General features: G+C 32.7%; 1 protein-coding gene across 1 annotated transcript in view; it reads left to right on the top strand.

Moving 5' to 3' along the window:
• The first annotated feature begins 1344 nt into the window (after window positions 1-1344).
• The window catches only part of LOC143067194 (protein O-mannosyl-transferase 1-like), a 35878-nt gene continuing 13366 nt past the window's right edge, over window positions 1345-23856 (top strand). The window contains exons 1-8 of the mRNA XM_076240287.1: window positions 1345-1414; window positions 3791-3942; window positions 4816-4985; window positions 6580-6683; window positions 7396-7446; window positions 8074-8220; window positions 8713-8821; window positions 13394-13459. Coding sequence (XP_076096402.1) covers window positions 3808-3942; window positions 4816-4985; window positions 6580-6683; window positions 7396-7446; window positions 8074-8220; window positions 8713-8821; window positions 13394-13459 — 782 coding nt within the window. The 5' untranslated portion in view covers window positions 1345-1414; window positions 3791-3807. The remainder of the gene's footprint in view (window positions 1415-3790; window positions 3943-4815; window positions 4986-6579; window positions 6684-7395; window positions 7447-8073; window positions 8221-8712; window positions 8822-13393; window positions 13460-23856) is intronic.

Here is a 23856-nt window from a genome sequence, read left to right on the forward strand (position 1 = left end):
GCTACTGTAATGCGGAACATTTTCCTATTTAAGACACCATTTCACGTTGAACGTGAAATAATTTCTGTCATGAACGTTGCACGAAAAATAAAGACTTTAAGGTGAACCTTTTGTGACTGTGTCACTGTCCTCTTGTATATATGAACTCTCTGTTTTACTTAATATTCCCTATTTAGTGTGTACACATTTATGATATAAATAATTTACAGCTTTTAAAAAAGTATATAAAGATATTCTGAACTTTATGCAAATAAAGGAACAACATCATTGGCCTTACCGCCTTATCATTTCTTATCACGGAAACAAAATTAAATCAATTTGTAGAGAGCCGTGGTGTTTTGGTTAGTGCATCGGACTACTAACACTAAGGTTCCTGGTTCGATTCCCGTTTGAGATGAAAATTTCAGGAACTCATGCAATTTTCGGCTCTCCCTCGACACCATTTGCGAGTATGGTCTTGAGGAAACGACGATAGTCCGTCGGAAGGGGACGATAAATGGCTGACCCGTGTTAAGAGAGAGCCATATCTCTTGCACGTTAAAGACACCCTTGTAGATTTCGAAAAAGAGTAGGCTTATGCCGCTACAAGGCAGAACTCGCACCCGCAACGTGGAAAGGGATTAATATAAGTTGCAAAACTTGTTTCCCAATCCACTATAAATAAATATGTTTAAACATAAATCAATTTCGTTCTTGACCATGTTGACGATCCCTGTCTGGTGTTTGATTTTTTTTTTGAAAAATACTAAGCACGCAAAATAAGCATTTGAATCACGAAGCACGTACAAAAATTACATAAGCAGAACATTTTGAACACCTAGCTGTTTTGCACGACTGAACGTGTAATAAAAAAGTTAAAACACGTTGAACGTGAAATAAAAAAACGCGATCACGTTCCACGAAAATAACGCTTTACCACTCTCCATGAAAGTTAATGATTTTGCATCGTTTTTTTAAAGATAGTTTTACAAGTTAAGAAAATTCTATTTTTAGCATTAGTATTTTCCGAATCGTTTAAAAATAGCCTATAAATAGAATATGCATAATTCATGAATCGTGACGTAGGGCGGTCTACGGGATCCCTTCTTCCGCTTACCGAGCCAAATTGAATGTATAAATATTAAATCAATGACGGAAAAGGTATGGAAATATTCGTATACGAAAACAAAATCATTCAAATTCGATCCCTTCGTATTGAATACAATGAACGTATTTTCTATGTTATTTGAACAAAAAAATACAAGGTACAGACATAATAAATAAACAGCCAAATATCTGCGATTAGTAAATAAATTAAGGTATTTTCCGGATAATTTGATATCCGTATCCAGATACCGTTTCATTTTAAGAAGTGTTTCAAGTTTCCGGTTGTGTTTTTTTGTTTTGTTTTTCTTTTAAAATATAGAAATAAAAGGTAAGTAAACAGGTAAACAGGTAATTGGATTCCACCAGTATTTTCGGATTCTTTAAGTTATGGCTCTGTTACCTGTCTTTGAACAATATATCAGTCCTTCATTCCAGGACTAGAAACTCCACCCAAACAACCAAAGGCAATGCCCCCATACTCACACTGATCTTTCAAACATCAATCGAAACAGGGGATGAGGAATGCCAATGTTAGCCCAGTCTTCAAGAAAGGAGAGAGATATAGAACAGAGAACTACCCACCAATATCTTTGACTTGTATATGCTGCAAATTCATAGAGCACATAATCACAAGCTATATCATAAGGCAGCAACCATTTGATTTTCGGGGGGGGGGCTATGGTTTTTTTTTCTGTACAGGCGAAAAACAATTATTTTTTTTCGCGACAAGTCGAAAACAATTTTTTTCTTTCAATTTTAGCGTTACATATAATGTCAGCTGAGGGTGAAACACACAATTTTTTTTCCTCAGAATCAAAAACATTATTTTTTTCTCCAAAAACTGGAAACAAACTTTTTTTTCCAAAAAAAAACCATAGCCCCCCCCCCCCCCCCCCCCCAGAAAATCAAATGGTTGCTGCCTAAACCATGGATTACCACCAAATTACAACATGGCTTTTGCTCTGATCTTGTGAAACCCAACTAATTGAATTTATGGCCGACATCACTTAAAATATGAGCACAGACATACTTTTTATGGGTTTCTTCTTAAGCTTTCGACAATGTTAGTCGCAGTCTACTCGTTCATAAACCTGAACACTACGGCGTCAGAGGAAAGGTCAATAGGTGGATTGCTAGCTTCCTATCACATTGGACACAAACAGTAATAGTGGATGGAGAGAGCTCATCACATATTGAATCAAGGCTCAGTCATAATCTAATTGCATCTTTATATTAAGGGGACGATGATTTTTTTGTGCACTTGATTTCATCAAAAGATAATTATATAAACATGTCAAATTTATTTCTGTTTGTAATACATGTAATGCCTGAAGAATGTTGTATATATCACAAAGTATTTTTTTGTTGAGCCTTTTACTTTTGTTGAAAAAGCGAGACATAGTGATCCTACATTCTGTCATCGGCAGCGTCCACAAATATTCACTCTGTGGTTTATGTTTTTGAAATTTTGATAGCTTTCTTAAACTATTCTGGATTTCTACCAAACATGGACAGAAGCTTGTTTATGATCATAAGACAATGTAAGATAGTATCAAGAAGTTAATTTTGTAAAAAAAAATCTTGTTTTTCCATATTTTACTTACAGATAAACTTAGTTTTTCTGCCAGGAAACATGACATTCACTCTGTGGGGAAAGTTTTTAAAATTTTAATAACTTTCTTCAACAATCCTGGATTTCTACCAAACTTGGGCAGAAGCTTGTATATTATCATAAGATAGTATCCAGAAGTAAATTTTGATCGTATAATGGTATGATGTCATCGTGTGCGTCGTCAGAAGACACATTGGTGTCCGGACAATAACTTAAGTTTAAGTGAATGGATCTCTATGATATTTTTGAAGAAGGTTCAATACCACAAAAGAAAGGTTGCGATTGATTTTGGGGATGATGGTCCAAACCGTTTAGGAATATGGGGCCGAAAACAAGCATTTTTCTAGTTTCAGGATAATTACTTGTGTATACACTGGTATAAGTACTTTGATTGCTCTGAGATTAAACCACAATGTTTAATACCACAAGCTGAACATAAGGATTCATTTTATGGGTTATGGGGCCAACAGTTTGGGAATTAAGGGCCAAAAACAAGCATTGTTCTACATTTTTTAGTTTCCAGTCATTAACTTGTGTTTAAGTGTATGGATCTCTCTGAAATTGTACAAGGTTCCATACTACAAAGGAAAGGCTGGGATTGGGAGTTGGGGTTATTGCTCCCAGGTGGGTTTCTAAAACGTGGGGGGGGGGGGGAATTTTTTCCCAATTTTTTAAGGGATTCATATTTTTCTCAAATTTTTCAAATTTTGAAATTTTTGAAAATCTTCAATTGCGCAAAAGAATTGTATGATTTATGACCACATTTACATGTATTTTGTGTCAGAAACCTATATTATGAAAAAAAATAATCACAGTGAAACATTTTATTAAAACATTTATTAGATTCATAAACTATCCTGGATTTTTATCAAACTTGAGCAGAAGCTTCTTACAATCAAAAGATAGTATAGAGAGGAATATTTTAATTATTTTTTTTCCTCATTCTTGTTGAGCCTGCGATTAACATCAAAAGTAGGCAAGACATTGGGTTCTGCGGAACCCTTACAAATTTTTTTACTATAATACTTCATATAATATAAAGATACATGCATATAAATATGTAATTTCCTAATTCATCTTATAATGTTTAAGGGCAAAGTATCAGATAAATGATGGAAGAACAAACAACAGTAGAAGGTTCAATAGCAAACCAGCACAAACCAGAATCAGATGCTGCATTAGACAGAACTTCATTAACAGAATCTACATTAGACAGATCTTTACCTACACCACAAAGATTAGAGGTACTTAATATTTCATTTTGGGTAAAAGAAGGCTCATTTTTGGGGACCTTTATAATTTGCAGTTTGGTGTGAACCAAAGCTCTGTGTTGAAGGCTGCACTTTGACCTATAATTTTTAACTTTTCATAAATTGTGATCTGGCTAATTGGCACCCATACTACATTTTCTTATTTATATTAAACATTAGTGCAAAGTTGACAAAAAAGCTTTAATATCAGTATTAACCAGGCCGGTGATACCGTAAATACTGGGAAAATATGGTCAATTGATTTGTGATACAATAATCCAACATCACAGATATACTAAACATAGATACATGTACATGTATACACAGATCAGATTTAATCAGATAAAATAATAAACATTTGGGTGATTTGAATAGAAATAAAACTCTAAGGTTGTAGTTACATGTAGGAGTAGTTAAAAAAAACTTTTCCTTTTTGGCTTATACATGTAGTCATATAAACACATTTCTTGTGATTAAAATGTTTACATCAATTAAGTAAAACGATAATGACCCTAATAAACAATCAATACTGAAAGGTAAGCATGTGTATATAATAATAAGTGAGATTTTATTTCATTAAAAGTGAAATATTTATTTTTATATATAAAAAAAGTTAAGAATGAACAGGAACAAAAGTTTACATGATTTAAAGCAAATTTCATGATGGCTGCCAATCATTTCATTTCATTTCATAGGGGTATGTACATGTATAAAATAAATTTTTATATTATATTTTAAAACATTTAAACCAAATTTACATGGAAGTTGGAACTTATACATGAAATTTCAATAATTTTGGAGTCAGAAAAATCATGACAATATAAAGGTTAGTTTATACATTAAACATTTTATAATTATTTTTTACAGGGTGATGGTTCACCAAGACCAAGTAGTTTAGATGAAGGTAGAAGAGAAGAATCATCTCAAAGGTCACGACCTTTCTCCATACAGTTTGAAGTGGATGTTGTTCAGTTGTTGTTGGTTATTTTATCAGTAGCCACTAGGCTTTGGAGACTAGGATTTCCTAGAGCTGTAGTGTAGGTATCTGTTGGTTATTTTATCAGTAGCCACTAGGCTTTGGAGACTAGGATTTCCTAGAGCTGTAGTGTAGGTATCTGTTGGTTATTTTATCAGTAGCCCCTAGGCTTTGGAGACTAGGATTTCCTAGAGCTGTAGTGTAGGTATCTGTTGGTTATTTTATCAGTAGCCACTAGGCTTTGGAGACTAGGATTTCCTAGAGCTGTAGTGTAGGTATCTGTTGGTTATTTTATCAGTAGCCACTAGGCTTTGGAGACTAGGATTTCCTAGAGCTGTAGTGTAGGTATCTGTTGGTTATTTTATCAGTAGCCACTAGGCTTTGGAGACTAGGATTTCCTAGAGCTGTAGTGTAGGTATCTGTTGGTTATTTTATCAGTAGCCACCAGGCTTTGAAAACTAGGATTTCCTAGAGCTGTAGTGTCGGTATCAATGTTGGTTATTTTATCAGTAGCCACTAGGCTTTGGAGACCAGGATTTCCTAAAGCTGAAGTGTAGGTATCATTGTTGGTTATTTTATCAGTAGCCACTAGGCTTTGGAGACTAGGATTTCCTAGAGCTGTAGTGTAGGTATCAATAATGCCTTTATAATGGTTATTTAATCAGTAGCCACCAGGCTTTAGAGACTAGGATTTCCTAGAGCTGTAGTATCTGTTGGTTATTTTATCAGTAGCCACTAAGCTTTGGAGACTAGGATTTCCCAGAGCTGTAGTGTAGGTATCATGTCATTATAGGTGTGTGTGGAATTAAAGATAATCTGTACAGTCCTAAAGCCTCTAACCTTACACTGTATATCTATATAGATCTGTACTAACTTCTCCTGTAAAAGGACTCTTTTTTTTTGTATTGTGTGAGGCATCTATAGACTTACAAAGTGATTTTGTTATATGTCTTTGTTAAAGTATATTATAATTAGCATTTCATATACTGCCCTGATATTTATAATAGTTTTGATGGAGAGTTCTACAGCTGAAAAATGACCTTTGTTCTTGAAGCATAGAAACAATAGGAAAATGACAAATGTAAAACAATTCAATCAAGAAAACTAACTGCCTGATTAATGTACAAAACAATTAACAAAAACATCTATGCAGCCAACAATCAACAACTGAATTACAGGCACCTGACTTTGGGACAGACATATAGAGAATCTGGCTCGGTTAATAGCTATTTATGTTAGAGCTTGTGATTTCATTATTAACTGTTATAAATAGGAATAAAAGAAAGCACAAAATGAGATAATTAAAAATCTTAAGTCTTAAAAAACATGTGTCAATACCAAGGCTAAAAATGATACCCAACTTAAAGGCAAACAACAGTCCACAACATACAATACCTAAGACTGAGCAACATAAACTACACCAAAACCAGAGGTTATTCTAATTGTTCTAAATGGGTAATCATTCACACTTCCACATTTACTATCCTTTATTAAAATGATTTTCCAATGACACATTTCAATAGTATAAGATAATTGTTAAACAGTCACTTTTCATGAATTGATAGAGATTTATTTTAGTTTAATAACTTTCTTAAAATACAGCTACAAGATTATACAATAAAATATATAATCTGTTTAATTTTATTTTATTTCAGATTTGATGAGTTACACTTTGCAAAATATGCTTCATTATACCTACAGAGAATTTTCTTCTTTGATTCACATCCTCCTTTAGGAAAAATGCTCCTCGCATTAGCAGGTTTGTATAAATAGCATCTAACTTCTGTGTACACCATTCCACTGCTATGTAGTATGTACAATGTTTCAGATTTTTGCATGCAGTCTTAAAAAAAAATACCTTCATTTGTTTGTTTGTCATATATTCCATTAAAACCAAATAAAAAATTTAGTAGAGAGTAGTTTTAAATTTTATATCAAGTACAAAAACAAAGAATTTACGAACAGAAACATTTATCATTTGTAATAATGCAAACTAGTCTTAACCAAAAGAGGTAAAACATATTTTTTGTAGCTATTTTAACTATCTAAATGTGTTAATTAAATGCAAGATATTTATAGATATCCCGAGTACTTGAAGACCAGATTTATCCGTGTTTAGAAATGATTTTTATTTGATACATAATAGTTAAATTGCAAATTGATTTTATTTTAACTTAGAGCTATTCCTTTAAAATGGACAGATTTATTTTTATGAGTTTTGGACCATTTGTACTTTTCCTTAGTTAGTTGAATGCAAAATTACTGAAAGTAAGTATATAAAAATAAGGAGATGTGGTATGATTGCCTATGAGACAACTATCCACTGAAGTTCAAATACAGTGATTGTAAGGAATTATAGGCAACTATGGTATTGTTGGAAGGGGATGGGGGAATCCTTTCCTACCCTCCCACATTCATTTCAATAAACTAGTCTTAAAGTAAAGAAATGAAAACTGTTATATATTTTGTAGGTGGTTATAGTGGTTTTGAAGGTGACATAAACTTTGACAGAATTGGTGCAGGTAAGTGTTATTGTGTATACATTGTACTATAAACTGGATTGTCATATCATGATTTAATAATCTACAACCATGTTTATGTTCACAGTTTCCACTGAGAATATTTGTCAGTTTTTATTATGGCTTTGCAATCCTTAACAGTGCATCGCCAAGAAATATCCTCTGACTTCAGTTTTCTATCATTACGGAAAGTAAATCCATCATATACTTATGAATTATTTCCCCAATTTGTTTCAGACCAAGGAATCTTCATGTTTGTGCTGTAACAACTTTACAAACTAACAAGTTATTCACTAATTTTAAAGCATTCACTATTTATTGAAACACAATTCACTCTGAAATATTCGCAATGAAGTTAAACAGGATTTTTTTCATGATCGCTTTATATTTTGTTTTATAGAGTTCAATATGAGCCTGAGTTTACCTGTAAAATTAATGTGTGCAATGTAATCAAAAGCAGTGCCCAAAGTTATAAAATGTAAATCCCCAAATATGTGCAAACATAAAATGCCCAACCTAAGATTAAAAATTCTACAAACAGATAATTAGACAAATACTTTAATAGGTGAAGTAATGAACATTTTAAATTTTTGTTTGTTCAAGTTTATTTGAACCATTGATTTATTTCAGAGTTTTCACCTCAGTTTCCTGTTTACCAGCTGAGATTACCACCAGCTGTGATGGGTAGTTTAGTGGTACCTTTAATATACCAGATCTGTGTGGAACTAAAAATGTCCCGATGGTCTGCATTGTTAGCAGGAATGTTTGTTTTATTAGGTAAGAGTTATTTCTTTTTTTTAATAGGTTGTAGAGAATGTCAATTTGTCATATGTTATACTTTGTATTGTAAATTTATTTGGGTGTAAAAGTGTTAACCGAAGTACATTTTGTATGAAGCATGGAAGCACATCATTCTAAAAATGTATGCATGATCAAGGCTTTTACAACCCTTTAAAAGAAACATTTGATACTTAAATTTTTTTTTTTTTTTTGCTAGGATCATGAAACACAATTTCTATCAAGATTTTCTTTTATTTATCTGTGTACTTTATTGTGCAAGCTCATATCATCATGAATGTTACATTTCATTTTGAAACAAAGGTTAGTTTCAGAATGACGAGGATTGCTGTTAGTTAATCCAAATAACAAATAACGTATTAAAAGGGAACATACATGTTATGTAATTATCATCAATTGATTGGAAGTCTGATTTTATGATAAACAATTTACAAGTTTGTGTGTGTAATTTTATATTAATATTCTATTCAGACAATGCATTATTAGTTCAGTCCAGATTCATGTTGATGGAAGGAATGTTGTTATTTTTCATGTGTCTAACAATTTACAGTTTTCTCAAGTTCAGGAGTTTAACACACAGGTAAGGTGATAAGATCAATGTCAATGTAGAGGTCAAATCAATCAATTGTTATACGACCGCAAAATTTGAAAAAAATTTCGTCGTATATTGCTATCACGTTGGCGTCGTCGTTGTCGTCGTCGTCCGAATACTTTTAGTTTTCGCACTCTAACTTTAGTAAAAGTGAATGGAAATCTATGAAATTTTAACACAAGGTTTATGACCACAAAAGGAAGGTTGGTATTGATTTTGGGAGTTTTGGTCCCAACATTTTAGGAATTAGGGGCCAAAAAGGGCCCAAATAAGCATTTTCTTGGTTTTCGCACTATAACTTTAGTTTAAGTTAATAGAAATCTATGAAATTTTGACACAAGGTTTATGACCACAAAAGAACGGTTGGGATTGATTTTGGGAGTTTTGGTTTCAACAGTTTAGGAATAAGGGGCCAAAAAAGGGCCCAAATAAGCATTATTCTTGGTTTTCGCACAATAACTTTAGTTTAAGTAAATAGAAATCAATGAAATTTAAACACAATGTTAATGACTACAAAAGGAAGGTTGGTATTGATTTTGGGAGTTTAGGTCCCAACAGTTTAGGAATTAGGGGCCAAAAAGGGACCCAAATAAGTATTTTTCTTGGTTTTTCGCACCATAACGTTAGTATAAGTAAATAAAAATCTATGAAATTTAAACACAAGGTTTATGACCATAAAAGGAAGGTTGGTATTAATTTTGGGAGTTTTGGTCCCAACATAATAAGGGGCCCAAAGGGTCCAAAATTAAACTTTGTTTGATTTCATCAAAATTGAATAATTGGGGTTCTTTGATATGCCGAATCTAACTGTCAAGACTGTGTATGTAGATTCTTAACTTTTGGTCCCGTTTTCAAATTGGTCTACATTAAGGTCCAAAGGGTCCAAAATTAAATTTAGTTTGATTTTGACAAAAAATGAATCAGTTAGGTTCTTTGATATACTGAATCTAAAAATGTACTTAGATTCTTGATTATTGGCCCAGTTTTCAAGTTGGTCTAAATCGGGGTCCAAAATTAAACTTTGTTTGATTTCATCAAAAATTGAATAAATGGGGTTCTTTGATATACCAAATCTAACTGTGTATGTAGATTCTTCATTTTTGGTCCTGTTTTCAAATTGGTCTACACTAAAGTCCAAAGGGTCCAAAATTAAACTTAGTCTGATTTTAACAAAAATTGAAATCTTGGGGTTCTTTGATATACTGAATCCAAAAAGTGTAGATTTTTTATTATGGGCCCAGTTTTCAAGTTGGTCCAAATCAGGATCTTAAATTATTATATTAAGTATTGTGCAATAGCAAGTCTTTTCAATTGCACAGTATTGCGCAATGGCAAGAAATATCTAATTGCACAATATTTTTTTTTAATTAGAGTTATCTTTCTTTGTCCAGAATAGTAAGCAAGAAATATCTAATTGCAAAATATTGTGCAATAGCAAGATTTTTTTTTAATTGGAGTTATCTTTCTTTGTCCAGAATCAACTTAAATCTTTGTTATATACAATATACAATGTATATTCACTTTTTACTACCAACTGATAAATTAAAATAATCTTTACCATTCAGTGATAACAAGCAGTTTTTTTACATCTTAATATTTTATGATGTATTTAAATGAGTAGTTATTGTTGCAAACTCCATTAGAAATTTTAATTGAGATTAGTTTTGGAATAAGGGAAAGGGGGATGTGATTAAAAAAATTGGGTTCAATTTTTCTCATTTGAAATTTCATAAAACGTTTACAGGCAATAACTTGGGTTTAAGTGTATGGATCCCTCTGAAATTATACTACAAGGTTTCTAACTACACAGGAAAGGCTGGAATTGAGTTTTGGGGTTCTTGCTGCAAGGGGGAGGGGGTTTCAATAAGTGAGGGGTTAAAAAAGGGGCCCAAATAATCATTTTTGTAGTTTTCAGTCAATAACTTGTGTTAAAGTGTATAAATCTCCCTGAAATTATTCCACAAGTTTCCATACTACAAAGGGATGGTTATGGGGGTTATGGCTCAAATCATTAAGCAATTAGGGGCAAAAAAGGAGTGAAAACAAGGGTTTTTCTGCTTAAAGGACAATTTAAACAATTTAAAAGCAGTGTAAGGGAGTTAATGCAATTAAACTTTAAAAAATACTGTTATATATATGTTTGATTACTTGATTAGCTCCCTTACACTGTTTGTTTTCAAAAGTTTCAAAAGAAATCTTCAATTTCTCAGTAAAGTGCAATGGATTTGTTAGATCTTTGACCACATTTATTTTGTGACAAATACCTATATAATGTCAAAAATTTGATCACAATCCAAATTCAGACAGTATCAAGCTTGAATATTGTGACCAAATTTGCACCAACTGTTCAGGGTTCAGCCACTGCAGTCGTATAAAGCTGCACCCTGCGGAGCACCTGGTTGGTTATTTTTTTGAATATTTTTATAGATAGAGATAAACTGTTAACAGTAATAATATTCAGCAAAGTAAGATTTACAAATAAGTCAACATGACCAAAATTGTCAGTTGACCCCTTAAGGAGTTATTGCGCTTTAAAGTCAATTTTTAACAATTTTTCTAAAATTTTAGTAATCTTTTAAAAAAATCTTCTCCTCTGAAACTACTTTGACAAATTTAACCAAACTTGGCCACAATCATCATTGGGGTATCTAGTTTCAAAAATGTGTCTGATGACCCCGCCCACCAACCAAGATGGCCAACATTGCTAAAAAGAGTACATAGGGGTCAAATGTAGTTTTTGGCTAATATATCTGAAACCAAAGCATTTAGAGCAAATCTGACAGTAGTAAAATTGTTCATATTAAGTCAAGATTAAACTGCCCTGAAATTTTATACAATTCAGGCAACCTGTTGTTGGGTTGCTGCCCCTGAATTGGTAATTTAAAGAAAATTTTGTAGTTTTTAGCTCAGCTTTCCAAAGGAACGGTGAGATTTAGCCATCACTTAGCGTCCATGGTCGTCGTCCATCTGGTGTAAACTATTTCAAACATCTTCTTCTCTGAAACTACTGAACCAATTCCAACCAAACTTAAGCTGAATTATCCTTATGGTATCTAGAATAAAGTTGTTGTTTTATTTTCTGTTTTGTCAAAAAACATGGCTGCCATGGCTAAAAATAGAACATAGGGGTAAAATGCAGTTTTTGGCTTATATTTCACAAACCAAAGCAGTTAGAGCAAATCTGACATGGGGTCAAAGTGTTCATTTGGTAACATTCTATCAACCCTGAAATTTTTAGATGAATCTGATAACCCATTGTTGGGTTGCCGCCACTAAATTGGTAATTTTAAGGATATTTTGCAGTTTTTATACGACCCCAAAATATTTTGGGATCGTATAATGGTATGATGTCGTCGTTGTCTGAAGACATTGTTTTCCGGATAATAACTTTAGTTTAAGTGAATAGATCTTCATGAAATTTTCAAAAGGTTCAATACCACAAAAGGAAGGTTGGGATTGATTTTGGGGATGATTGTCCTAACCAATTAGGAATTAGGGGTCCAAAAGGGGCCCAAAACAAGTTTTTTTCTAGTTTCAGGATAATAACTTGTGTTGAAGTATTTCAATTGCTCTGAAATCATACCGCAATGTTCAAAACCACAAGTAGAAGGTTTAGATTCATTTGAGGGGTTATGGGGCCAAAGTTTAGGAATTAAGGGCCAAAAAGGGGTCAAAACAAGCATTTTTCTAGTTTCAAGACAATAACTTATGTGTAATTGTATGGATCTCTTTAAAATTGTACCACAATGTACCAAATAACAAAGGGGAGGCTGGGATTAAGATTTGGGTTAATTGCCCAAAATATATAGGAATTAGGGGCCAAAAGGAAGCATGTTTCTAGTTTCCAAACAATCATGACAATAACTGGTGTTTAAGTGAATGGATCTCTCTGAAATTGTACTACAAGGTTCAATACTGCAATGGAAAGCATGGGATTGAGTTTAAGGGTTATAGCTCCAAGAGGGCTTCAAAAAGTGGGGGGGGGGGGGTTTTGTTTACTATTTTTTGAAGGGCTTCCTTTTTTTTCAAAAATTTTCAAATTTCGAATTTTCAAAAGTTTCAAGAAGAAATCTTCAATTGCACAGTATTGAGCAATAGATTTGTTAGATCTTTGACCACATTAATTTTGTGACAAAAACCTATATTATGTCAAAAACTTGATCACAATCCAAATTCAGACAGAATCAACCTTAAATATTGTGACCAAATTTGCCCCAACTGTTCAGGGTTCAACCACTGGGGTCGTATAAAGCTGTGCCCTGCGTAGCACCTGGTTTTAATATACTGTGTGCTATTTCCTTAGATAAGTAGTGTAAAGTAAAATTTATAGAGATACAGTTTTATTTTAAATTTCCCACTTCTTTGTCATTTTTACTTGTTTAAAATAAAATCTTGTTGAAGTAGACCACAGACAATAGGATGATTTTCTTACTTAGACTGTAAATTTGTGCTTTTTAATCGCACTGTATATTTTCACAAATTATCTGCTTGTAGGTATCATGCTTTATATTATATAGTTAATAAAGGAATGATGAACTTTTTATACCTCATTTTTTTCAGAGAATTTTCAGTGCCTTGGTTTTTCTGGTTGTTTTTGACAGGGATTTCATTTACCTGCACACTAAGGTAAGTTCTGCACACCTTTACACTCAAAATATATTTCAAAAGCTTATTAAAGTTAAGTGCAACAAACCAGTACATTTCTATGAGATTCATACACCGGTTAATACCAGAATTCCTGCTACACAAGTTGGTTCTGTCCATAACTTATACACACTAAAATGAGGGCAGGATTTATATGGATATGACAAATGAAATATATATCCATGGTTTATGTGAAAGACGTCTGGTAAACACTAAATGGTATGTGGAATTTTTTACCTCTTTCCTGAAAAAGAAGAAAACAATAATGTGAAGGCCAGGATTATACAGTGAAATAACATTAAAAGGTAGGCTCCACTTAGTGAGAGAAAAAAAATCATCTCTAGAACTCAAATGCTCCGAGGACGCTTCCTATATACAAGGTGATAGGAGGTGCTTCTGGAATAGGTCACAAGCTTGAAAATGTGTGAATTGGTCAGGAAAACTATCACAAATATATGATAATGTCAATTAGGTTCCCATAACTTCTTCGTCGTTCATCTTTCTTGGTGTTCCTGGTTCTATTTTTATTATACGACCGCAAAATTTGAAAAAATTTTCGTCGTATATTGCTATCACGTTGGCGTTGTCGTCGTCGTCGTCGTCCGAATACTTTTAGTTTTCGCACTCTAACTTTAGTAAAAGTGAATGGAAATCTATGAAATTTTAACACAAGGTTTATGACCACAAAAGGAAGGTTGGTATTGATTTTGGGAGTTTTGGTCCCAACATTTTAGGAATTAGGGGCCAAAAAGGGCCCAAATAAGCATTTTCTTGGTTTTCGCACTATAACTTTAGTTTAAGTTAATAGAAATCTATGAAATTTTTACACAAGGTTTATGACCACAAAAGAACGGTTGGGATTGATTTTGGGAGTTTTGGTTTCAACAGTTTAGGAATTAGGGGCCAAAAAAGGGCCCAAATAAGCATTATTCTTGGTTTTCGCACAATAACTTTAGTTTAAGTAAATAGAAATCAATGAAATTTAAACACAATGTTAATGACTACAAAAGGAAGGTTGGTATTGATTTTGGGAGTTTAGGTCCCAACAGTTTAGGAATTAGGGGCCAAAAAGGGACCCAAATAAGCATTTTTCTTGGTTTTCGCACCATAACGTTAGTATAAGTAAATAGAAATCTATGAAATTTAAACACAAGGTTTATGACCATAAAAGGAAGGTTGGTATTGATTTTGGGAGTTTTGGTCCCAACAGAATAAGGGGCCCATAGGGTCCAAAATTAAACTTTGTTTGATTTCATCAAAATTGAATAATTGGGGTTCTTTGATATGCCGAATCTAACTGTCATGACTGTGTATGTAGATTCTTAACTTTTGGTCCCGTTTTCAAATTGGTCTACATTAAAGGGAAACTTCGCAAAAAAATCAAAAATTGATATTATGTTCATTCTGTATAAAAATGCTCAAATTCATAGATATTAAAGTTTTATTCCGCTAGATAAGCGATCACCATCGATTTTAAATTTAGAGTATCAATTCTCTGCGATCCGCCATTTTGTCTTCTTTCCCGATTAATAAAAACGATATGTCTATAAACCACAAAGAAACAAAACTACAGTAACCGATGTAGTCGTAATTGCGTGTCGATATCTTGTCAATCGTACGGTTGTTTTATCCGACTAACTTGATACGAAAAATATTCTTACTTTTTTTAAATTACCATGGTCTGTTGTTTTTAAACTGTTGATATTGGAATTAGGTGAAAAGTCAAAGTTGAAATCATAAATAAGTGTTCCGTGAAAATTGTTTTCGAAAATCTAATTTGTTCATAATTCTTTAAAGTAATAAACAAGTATATTTTGATCTTCCCTCATCTGATCACCAGCATGGCTAAAGGTATTACTTCCAAAGGTATTGTGAGGGGTGTGAGGTGACACGTCCAGGTATTCAAGCGATTTCCTGTCGGGCTTGCAAGTTCATGCATCGTTTCACTTCTGCAGGTATTGATCAGTGTACACGGCTGATAACTTATAACTTATAACTTTCCATTTTGAACTATCAGATGAATAATATACAACTCTGTCTTACGTGTCATTACTAAACTCATACGCTTGTTTATAAATAACATTTCTGGTGTCAAGAATATAATTCATAAACATATAAATAATACCCAAAAAATAAGATTTGATGAAATTAAAATCTATTTAAATATTTTTTCCAAGGGTGAATTTGGGAAAATGTAATATATAGTCATTGTCAATAGTGAAGGACAGATTGGAACAGACCAGAAATATTGATTTAAAAAAATGTACGCACTTGCCGACGATTCGTTTATACGACTGGATAGAAAGTTACGGAACTATAGCGCAATTTAAAATATATACATGTATACATTGAACATAAGAAAAAAACATATATTTTGAATAAATAGGGGTAAAAGTGTTGTAAATAGACTAGTCCACGTATGCCAACAGTATGTAATCATTGAATGTCGATAGACTATTGTATACCAGAAGAAGAAGAGAACCAATTTGATTTAAATACAGGTCGATGTATAACTTTTGCTTTGGTTCATTGAAGCTGTGGACCTAGTAAAATCACAGATTTATATTTCAATAAGATTGTTTTTGAACAAAGGAAGTAATTCGTCATCACAATTGTTATATATGCCACTGGACGAACACTAATTATCCCCAGGGAATGTGAATATATTGCTGGGAAACTTTTGAGTATCAAAGTTTCAAATTAATTTCGGGATTTATTTTCTTTCTTGGTATTCAATAACAGATAAAAGAATAAATTACTTGTTCGCTAAATAGGGGTATTCTTGTCAGATAAAAGACTTTTAGTTATATTTAAAAAATAGGGAAATATGACATTAAATTGGTTCTGTCTTTTTTTTAAACATCGTTAAAAAGATGTGTGTCTAAGGTGAACGCCACAAGAACCCTGTAATACTAGTACGAGAGTATAGCATGTAAACATTCCTTTTCAATAATATGGTTGTATTGGAAATCTTTTCATACAGATTGACAACTCATTGTCCGATATGCATGTAATATTTGCCACATGACGCCCATAGTTCTTTCTACTATCATCATCTTATTCTGTGATATTGCTGTAAACATCGATGGTTCACACCCAAACAAAATGGGAGTAATGGACCTTCAGAGCTTCTCTGTGTTATACACTTATGAAATATATAGACGAAATTTCTGTATTGAAATGAATCTACATCTCACAAACAGGATTTTCAAATAACGATTGTGAGTAATCACCTTACAAACCAATATAAACGTATGGCAAGATATAACCATGAAGGAATTTAGTTTTTGTCAGACGCAAGAACTCATCACTATATATATCATAAACGTATACGTATACATATGCATACAGTTTCAAATATTAAGAACAAGCGGTCGATGTCGATAGTCTGTTTTCTAACTGTTCAGAGTTAGACATGTCACTTGTTCATTCTTGGAAGCCTTCATATTCCCCGTCTAACGATGGGAACTCTTTCTGATTGTGTTGACTATAAATGCTTGTATGGTAATTCTGTCGTTTATCTGTACAAGCGGTTGCATTTCCTCTCCTTTCCCAACAAACAAACGAACGAAACGCCACTAGTCTGATTTTTCTGTAGCTCATCCTCAATGGCTCTTATACGTCAGGAAACTTACATGTATACTAATAATGATTGTTTCAAGAACAACGATGTATGGACGAACTATTATAAATTCGTCAATATCAGTTATGCATGACTAAAATATAACTTTTATTACAACTACTGTATTACTTATTTGGATTAATGACGGCTATCATGTTCAACATTGCACAAATATTATCATAGAATTTTAAAAAAAAATCCTCAAAAATCCTCAAAAGAAATAATGCCTTAGCTTAGATAATTGATATTCTTTTCACAAAAAGTTCGTGTAAATGATTGTCAAATGAATTTAATTATGTAAGAATAAAATGTTAAAAAGAAACTAAAAAAAAATCATGCATGTTGTATGTTGTATTTTTTTGTCAATTAAAAACTTTAAAATTGCAATAGTTTTATTAGCATTTAAACACAGCCAGATTTGAATACAAGTTAAGAAATTCTGGTAAAGTCAATGATATCAAACAGATGTACAATGGTATATCAAATTGGGTGATATTGCATTTAGTTTTTATAAAAGATTAAAACTACTATTTTTTGCTTCATATTTGAATCTTTACGCCAATTGCCGCTAAGAAAGTAATCAGAAATTGTTTCCTTTTATTTTTATACACTTTCGGAATTACGAATCTGAATTTTATTTTCAAATAATTTACACAATTTAATTATTGTATCTTTATTCTCATCGTGTATTAAATCTTAGTGTATTAACATCGTGACAGCATACTCTTTCTAATCCTTTCTGTTTATCCTTTCCAAATAACAACATTTATACCTGTGTACGCTTGAACTCACACCTGCGGCTAAATAGCTACAAGGTAAACGAATTGACCTCAAGCCAAGAAATATACAGTGACCTTCACAAAATAATATACACACTCTGCTCACACATTAGTTGCATTGAAATGATTATCAAAACAATAACGGTAAATAGAACTGAAAAAATGTTCAATAAATATTTTATGAAAAAAATCTCAACAATAATTAATTAAATTTATTCAAAAACATTTACTAGAGATAATTTTATAGGAGTTTAATTCAATCAATACAAAACGGTATATGCATATTCATTTTCGTTCATTCTTATATTGTGGTTGATTACTTCGACCATTCGTCAGCTGTGCGCTTTTAATTACGTATATTGTCGATAAGCTATAAGAGTTAAACAGATTTTATTTTTTCCCAGAATTCAATAAATCGGGCTAATACGTCACGACCCACTCGAGAATTCAACCAAAAAAGTTACAAATACTTGATTTTCTCCGTTATTAGAAGGAATAGAAATTTAAAACTTTGCAAATGTGTTTTTTATGTTAAGATGAACATAATTAGATGATAAGTAAAAAATCGCGGAATTTCCCTTTAAGGTCCAAAGGGTCCAAAATTAAACTTAGTTTGATTTTGACAAAAAATGAATCAGTTAGGTTCTTTGATATACTGAATCCAAAAATGTACTTAGAATATTTTATTATGGGCCCAGTTTTCAAGTTAGTCCAAATCAGGATCTAAAATTATTATATTAAGTATTGTGCAATAGCAAGTCTTTTCAATTGCACAGTATTGCGCAATGGCAAGAAATATCTAATTGCACAATATTGTGAAATAGCAAATTTTTTTTAATTAGAGTTATCTTTCTTTGTCCAGAATAGTAAGCAAGAAATATCTAATTGCATTATTTTGTGCAATAGCAAGATTTTTTTTAATTGGAGTTATCTTTCTTTGTCCAGAATCAACTTAAATCTTTGTTATATACAATATACAATATATATTCACTTTTTACTACCAACTGATAAATTAAAATAATCTTTACCATTCAGTGATAACAAGCAGTTTTTTTATACGACCGCAAAATTTGAAAAAATTTTCGTCGTATATTGCTATCACGTTGGCGTCGGCGTCGTCGTCGTTGTCGTCGTCGTCGTCGTCGTCGTCGTCGTCGTCGTCGTCGTCCGAATACTTTTAGTTTTCGCACTCTAACTTTAGTAAAAGTGAATGGAAATCTATGAAATTTTAACACAAGGTTTATGACCACAAAAGGAAGGTTGGTATTGATTTTGAGAGTTTTGGTCCCAACATTTTAGGAATTAGGGGCCAAAAAGGGCCCAAATAAGCATTTTCTTGGTTTTCGCACTATAACTTTAGTTTAAGTTAATAGAAATCTATGAAATTTTGACACAAGGTGTATGACCACAAAAGAACGGTTGGGATTGATTTTGGGAGTTTTGGTTTCTACAGTTTAGGAATTAGGGGCCAAAAAAGGGCCCAAATAAGCATTATTCTTGGTTTTCGCACAATAACTTTAGTTTAAGTAAATAGAAATCAATTAAATTTAAACACAATGTTAATGACTACAAAAGGAAGGTTGGTATTGATTTTGGGAGTTTAGGTCTCAACAGTTTAGGAATTAGGGGCCAAAAAGGGACCCAAATAAGCATTTTTCTTGGTTTTCGCACCATAACGTTAGTATAAGTAAATAGAAAACTATGAAATTTAAACACAAGGTTTATGACCATAAAAGGAAGGTCGGTATTGATTTTGGGAGTTTTGGTCCCAACATAATAAGGGGCCCAAAGAGTCCAAAATTAAACTTTGTTTGATTTCATCAAAATTGAATAATTGGGGTTCTTTGATATGCCGAATCTAACTGTCATGACTGTGTATGTAGATTCTTAACTTTTGGTCCCGTTTTCAAATTGGTCTACATTAAGGTCCAAAGGGTCCAAAATTAAACTTAGTTTGATTTTGACAAAAAATGAATCAGTTAGGTTCTTTGATATGCTGAATCTAAAAATGTACTTAGATTCTTGATTATTGGCCCAGTTTTCAAGTTGGTCCAAATCGGGGTCCAAAATTAAACTTTGTTTGATTTCATAAAAAATTGAATAAATGGGGTTCTTTGATATACCAAATCTAACTGTGTATGTAGATTCTTCATTTTTGGTCCTGTTTTCAAATTGGTCTACACTAAAGTCCAAAGGGTCCAAAATTAAACTTAGTCTGATTTTAACAAAAATTGAAATCTTGGGGTTCTTTGTTATGCTGAATCCAAAAATGTACTTAGATTTTTTATTATGGGCCCAGTTTTCAAGTTGGTCCAAATCAGGATCTAAAATTATTATATTAAGTATTGTGCAATAGCAAGTCTTTTCAATTGCACAGTATTGCGCAATGGCAAGAAATATCTAATTGCACAATATTGTGAAATAGCAAGATTTTTTTTTAATTGGAGTTATCTTTCTTTGTCCAGAATCAACTTAAATCTTTGTTATATACAATATACAATGTATATTCACTTTTTACTACCAACTGATAAATTAAAATAATCTTTACCATTCAGTGATAACAAGCAGTTTTTTTACATCTTAATATTTTATGATGTATTTAAATGAGTAGTTATTGTTGCAAACTCCATTAGAAATTTTAATTGAGATTAGTTTTGGAATAAGGGAAAAGGGGATGTGATTAAAAAAATTGGGTTCAATTTTTAGCTCACCTGGCCCGAAGGGCCAAGTGAGCTTTTCACATCACTTGGCGTCCCGCGTCCGGCGTCCAGCGTCGTCCGTCGTCCGTCGTCATTAACTTTTACCAAAATCTTCTACTATGAAACTACTGGGCCAAATTTAACCAAACTTGGCCACAATCATCATTGGGGTATCTAGTTTAAAAAATGTGTTTGGTTACCCGGCCAACCAACCAAGATGGCCACCATGGCTAAAAATAGAACATAGGGGTAAAATGCAGTTTTTGGCTTATAACTCTGAAACCGAACCATTTAGAGCAAATCTGACATGGGGTTAAATTGTTTATTAAGTCAAGATCTATCTGCCCTGAAATTTTCAGACGAATCGGACAACCGGTTGTTGGGTTGCTGCCCCTGAATTGGCAATTTTAAGGAAATTTTGCCGTTATATGGTTATTATCTTGAATATTATTATAGATAGAGATAAACTGTAAACAGCAATAATGTTCAGCAAAGTAAAATCTACAAATAAGTCAACATAACCGAAATGGTCAGTTGACCCATATAGGAGTTATTGCCCTTTATAGTCAATTTTTAACCATTTTTCGTAAATCTTAGTAATCTTTTACAAAAATCTTCTCCTCTGAAACTACTAGGCCAAATTTATCCAAACTTGGCCACAATTATCTTTGGGGTATCTAGTTTAAAAAATGTGTCCGGTGACCCGGCCAACCAACCAAGATGGCCGCCACGGCTAAAAATAGAACATAGGGGTAAAATGCAGTTTTTGGCTTATAACTTAAAAACCAAAGCATTTAGAGCAAATCTGACAATTGGTAAAATTGTTTATCAGGTCAAGATCTATTTACCCTGAAATTTTCAGATGAATCTGACAACCTGTTGTTGGGTTGCTGCCCCTGCATTGGTAATTTTAAGGAAATTTTACTGTTTTTTGTTATTATCTTGAAAATTATCATAGATAGAAATAAACTGTAAACAGCAATAATGTTCAGCAAAGTAAGATTTACAAATAAATCAACATGACCGAAATGGTCAGTTGACCAATATAGGAGTTATTGCCCTTTATAGTCAATTTTTAACCATTTTTCGTAAATCTTAGTAATCTTTTACAAAAATCTTCTCCTCTGAAACTACTGGGCCAAATTAATCCAAACTTATCCACAATCATCTTTTGGTTATCTAGTTTAAAAAATGTGTCTGATGACCCGGCCATCCAACCAAGATGGCCGCCATGGCTAAAAATAGAACATAGGGGAAAAATGCAGTTTTTGGCTTATAACTCAAAAACCAAAGCCTTTAGAGCAAATCTGACACGGGGGTCAAATTGTTTATCAGGTCAAGATCTATCTGCCCTGAAATTTTCAGATAAATTGGACAACCCGTTGTTGGGTTGCTGCCCCTGAATTGGTAATTTTAAGGAAATTTTACTGTTTTTGGTTATTATCTTGAAAATTATTATAGATAGAAATAAACTGTAAACAGCAATAATGTTCAGCAAAGTAAGATTTACAAATAAGTCAACATGACCGAAATGGTCAGTTGACCCGTATAGGAGTTATTGCCCCTTATAGTCAATTTTTAACCATTTTTCGTAAATCTTAGTAATCTTTTACAAAAATCTTCTCCTCTGAAACTGATGGGCCAAATTAATCCAAACTTATCCACAATCATCTTTGGGGTATCTAGTTTAAAAAATGTGTCCGATGACCTGGCCATCCAACCAAGATGGCCGCCATGGCTAAAAATAGAACATAGGGGTAAAATGCAGTTTTTGGCTTATAACTCAAAAACCAAAGCGTTTAGAGCAAATCTGACTTGGGTTAAATTGTTTATCAGGTCAAGATCTATCTGCCCCGAAATTTTCAAATGAATCGGACAACCCGTTGTTGGGTTGCTGCCCCTGAATTGGTAATTTTAAGGAAATTTTGCTGTTTTTGGTTATTGTCTTGAATATTATTATAGATAGAGATAAACTGTAAACAGCAATAATGTTCAGCAAAGTAAGATTTACAAATAAGTCAACATGACCGAAATGGTCAATTGACCCCCTAAGGAGTTATTGTCCTTTATAGTCAATTTTCAACAATTTTTATAAAATTGTAAATTTTTACTAAAATTTTCCACTGAAACTACTGGGTCAAGTTCATTATAGATAGAGATAATTGTAAGCTGCAAGGATGTTCAGTAAAGTAAGATGTACAAACACATCACCATCACCAAAATACAATTTTGTCATGAATCCATCTGCTTCCTTTGTTTAATAGTCACATAGACCAAGGTGAGCGACACAGGCTCTTTAGAGCCTCTAGTTATACGACCGCAAAATTTGAAAAATTTTTCGTCGTATATTGCTATCACGTTGGCGTCGGCGTCGTCGTCGTCGTCGTCCGAATACTTTTAGTTTTCGCACTCTAACTTTAGTAAAAGTGAATAGAAATCTATGAAATTTTAACACAAGGTTTATGACCACAAAAGGAAGGTTGGGATTGATTTTGGGAGTTTTGGTCCCAACATTTTAGGAATTAGGGGCCAAAAAGGGCCCAAATAAGCATTTTCTTGGTTTTCGCACTATAACTTTAGTTTAGGTGAATAGAAATCAATGAAATTTAAACACAAGGTTTATGACCACAAAAGGAAGGTTGGGATTGATTTTGGGGGTTTTGGTTCCAACAGTTTAGGAATTAGGGGCCAAAAAAGGGCCCAAATAAGCATTTTCTTGGTTTTCGCACTATAACTTTAGTTTAGGTGAATAGAAATCAATGAAATTTAAACACAAGGTTTATGACCACAAAAGGAAGGTTGGGATTGATTTTGGGGGTTTTGGTTCCAACAGTTTAGGAATTAGGGGCCAAAAAAGGGCCCAAATAAGCATTATTCTTGGTTTTTGCACCATAACTTTAGTATAAGTAAATAGAAATCTATGAAATTTAAACACAAGGTTTATGACCATAAAAGGAAGGTTGGGTCTGATTTTGGGAGTTTTGGTCCTAACAGTTTAGGAATAAGGGGCCCAAAGGGTCCAAAATTGAACTTTGTGTGATTTCATAAAAAATTGAATAATTGGGGTTCTTTGATATGCGGAATCTAACTATGTATGTAGATTCCTAATTTTTGGTCCTGTTTTCAAATTGGTCTACATTAAGGTCCAAAGGGTCCAAAATTAAACTTAGTTTGATTTTAACAAAAATTGAATCCTTGGGGTTCTTTGATATGCTGAATTTAAAAATGTACTTAGATTTTTAATTATTGGCCTAGTTTTCAAGTTGGTCCAAATGGGGG

This window comes from Mytilus galloprovincialis, chromosome 3, assembly GCF_965363235.1.
Source record: "Mytilus galloprovincialis chromosome 3, xbMytGall1.hap1.1, whole genome shotgun sequence".
In the NCBI taxonomy this organism is placed as follows: Eukaryota; Metazoa; Mollusca; class Bivalvia; order Mytilida; family Mytilidae; genus Mytilus; species Mytilus galloprovincialis.